The sequence below is a fragment of the Chiloscyllium plagiosum genome, unplaced genomic scaffold (genome assembly GCF_037043375.1).
Source record: "Chiloscyllium plagiosum isolate Xiang-an unplaced genomic scaffold, Cpla_swu_hap1 HiC_scaffold_46, whole genome shotgun sequence".
NCBI classification, from domain to species: domain Eukaryota; kingdom Metazoa; phylum Chordata; class Chondrichthyes; order Orectolobiformes; family Hemiscylliidae; genus Chiloscyllium; species Chiloscyllium plagiosum.
In genome coordinates this window covers 3,249,106-3,251,605 of record NW_028270184.1, presented here as the reverse complement: position 1 = coordinate 3,251,605, position 2,500 = coordinate 3,249,106, and the positions used below count along the sequence as shown (strand labels likewise).

General features: G+C 58.6%; 1 protein-coding gene across 1 annotated transcript in view; it reads right to left on the bottom strand.

The window, feature by feature from the left end:
- LOC122545209 (sodium/calcium exchanger 1-like) overlaps positions 1–2,500 on the bottom strand; it is an 82,116-nt gene that overhangs the window by 11,620 nt on the left and 67,996 nt on the right. Inside the window, exon 3 of the mRNA XM_087983554.1 lies at positions 1,349–1,452. Coding sequence (XP_087839680.1) covers positions 1,349–1,452 — 104 coding nt within the window. The remainder of the gene's footprint in view (positions 1–1,348; positions 1,453–2,500) is intronic.

Below are 2,500 nucleotides of genomic sequence, written 5' to 3'. Positions count from 1 at the left end.
AGAGAGCGAGTGAGAGAGAGAGCGAGTGAGAGAGAGAGCGAGTGAGAGAGAGAACGAGTGAGAGAGAGAGCGAGTGAGAGAGCGAGTGAGAGAGAGCGAGTGAGAGAAAGCGAGAGAGAGCAAGAGAGAGTGAGAGAGAGAGAGCGTGAGCGAGAGAGAGAGAGAGAGAGTGAGAGCGAGTGAGTGAGAGAGAGAGAGTGCGTGAGTGAGAGAGAGTGAGTGAGAGAGAGAAAGCGAGAGAAAGCGAGCGAGTGAGAGAGTGAGAGAGAGAGAGAGAGAGAGTGAGTGAGAGAAAGCGAGAGAGCGAGCGAGTGAGAGAGAGAGCGAGTGAGAGAGAGAGAGCGAGTGAGAGAGAGCGAGTGAGAGAGAGAGAGAGTGAGAGAGAGAGAGAGTGAGAGAGAGAGAGCGAGTGAGAGAGAGCGAGTGAGAGAGAGCGTGAGAGAGAAAGCGAGAGAGAGCAAGAGAGAGTGAGAGAGAGAGCGAGCGAGTGAGAGAGAGAGAGCGAGTGAGAGAGAGAGCGAGTGAGAGAGAGCGAGTGAGAGAGAGAGAGCGAGTGAGAGAGAGAGAGCGAGTGAGAGAGAGCGCAAGTGAGAGAGAGCGCGAGTGAGAGAGAGCGCGAGTGAGAGAGAGCGCGAGTGAGAGAGAGAGCGAGTGAGAGAGAGAGCGAGTGAGAGAGAGCGAGAGTGAGAGAGTGTGCAAGTGAGAGAGAGAATGAGAAAGAGAGAGAGCACACAAATGAGAGAGAGCGTGCGCGAGAAACAGAGAGTGAGCAAGAGCGAGAGAAAGAGCAAGAGAGAGAGAGAATGAGAGAGAGAGAGACAGCCAGACAGACAGAGAGAGCAAAAGAGAGAGCACGAGAGAGAACGAGAGAATGTGTGTGTGAGAGTGAGAGAGAGAGAGAGCGAGAGAGAGAGACGGAGGGTAGGGTGTTGGATATAGTGTCTCTCTTCCTTTGAGGTGGAATCGTGCCCCCATCACCTCCCTGCACCTCCACCACTCCCACAGCAATCCCATTCCGAAACGGGACGCCCCGCCCGGAGATCCACGCTGCGGGACAACCTCGGTGTGAGGCTGGCCTTCCTCGGAATCCGAGGACAAGGAGTCAGTGTTCGTCCACCTCTCCAAGGTCCCCGTCCCCCTGTGGGATGAAGTCCAGTTCCGTCCCCTCCACTCAGCACCCCGTTCCCCCCCCCCCCCCCAACCCCTTCACTCGACAATGTTGGGTAAGGGTCAAACATGACGCTCCTCTGTACACACCCCGTCACCCCCTCCGCTCTGTCGCCTGACCTGTTGGACCCTCCAGGGAATTCTGGGAGGAGAGAAAGCGGACTCCGCACTGGCCACTCACTTCTCCGGAGGCCCTCAATCAGCACGGGATCACCCAACTCAATGAAGAAATTCTTGTTTTTCTCGTACTCCTCATCGTCGATGATCTGGATTTCAATCACCTGTCTGTAACGGAGAGACAGGAGGGAGACGGGCTGCTCAAACAGGTATCTCTCTTCCACTACTCACCCACACCTATTCAACGCCTCACCGCGCAACTTCCAGAGATCACCAGCGCCTTGGTCAGCGCCAGGGGAGTGGGCACTGTCCGAGGGTCAGTGCTGAGGGAGTGGGCACTGTCGGAGGGTCAGTGCTGAGGGAGTGGGCACTGTCAGAGGGTCAGTGCTGAGGCAGTGGGCACTGTCGGAGGGTCAGTGCTGAGGGAGTGGGCACTGTCGGAGGGTCAGTGCTGAGGGAGTGGGCACTGTCGGAGGGTGAGTGCTGAGGGAGTGGGCACTGTCGGAGAGTCAGTGCTGAGGCAGTGGGCACTGTCGGAGGGTCAGTGCTGAGGGAGTGGGCACTGTCGGAGGGTCAGTGCTGAGGGAGTGGGCACTGTCGGAGAGTCAGTGCTGAGGCAGTGGGCACTGTCGGAGGGTCAGTGCTGAGGGAGTGGGCACTGTGGGAGGGTCAGTGCTGAGGGAGTGGGTACTGTCGGAGGGTCAGTGCTGAGGGAGTGGGTACTGTCGGAGGGTCAGTGCTGAGGGAGTGGGCACTGTCGGAGGGTCAGTGCTGAGGGAGTGGGTACTGTCGGAGGGTCAGTGCTGAGGGAGTGGGCAGTGTCGGAGGGTCAGTGCTGAGGGAGTGGGCACTGTCGGAGGGTCAGTGCTGAGGGAGTGGGCACTGTCGGAGGGTCAGTGCTGAGGGAGTGGGCACTGTCAGAGGGTCAGTGCTGAGGGAGTGGGCACTGTCGGAGGGTCAGTGCTGAGGGAGTGGGCACTGTCAGAGGGAGTGACGTTTTGCTGACTTCCTGCCCTGTTTTGATGAGGTGTATCGGAAGATGATGTTTGGATCCCTGGGGCAGGTCACAGCAAGTCCTCATGGAAAAGCAGTAACTGGTAAACAAGAGGAGAGAGAGAGAGGGAGGAAGGGGTGGGGGAGGGGGGGTGGAGTGGGGATGGGGTGGGGGGAGTGGGGGGAGTGGGGATGGGGTGGGGAGAGTGGGGGGAGTGGGGGT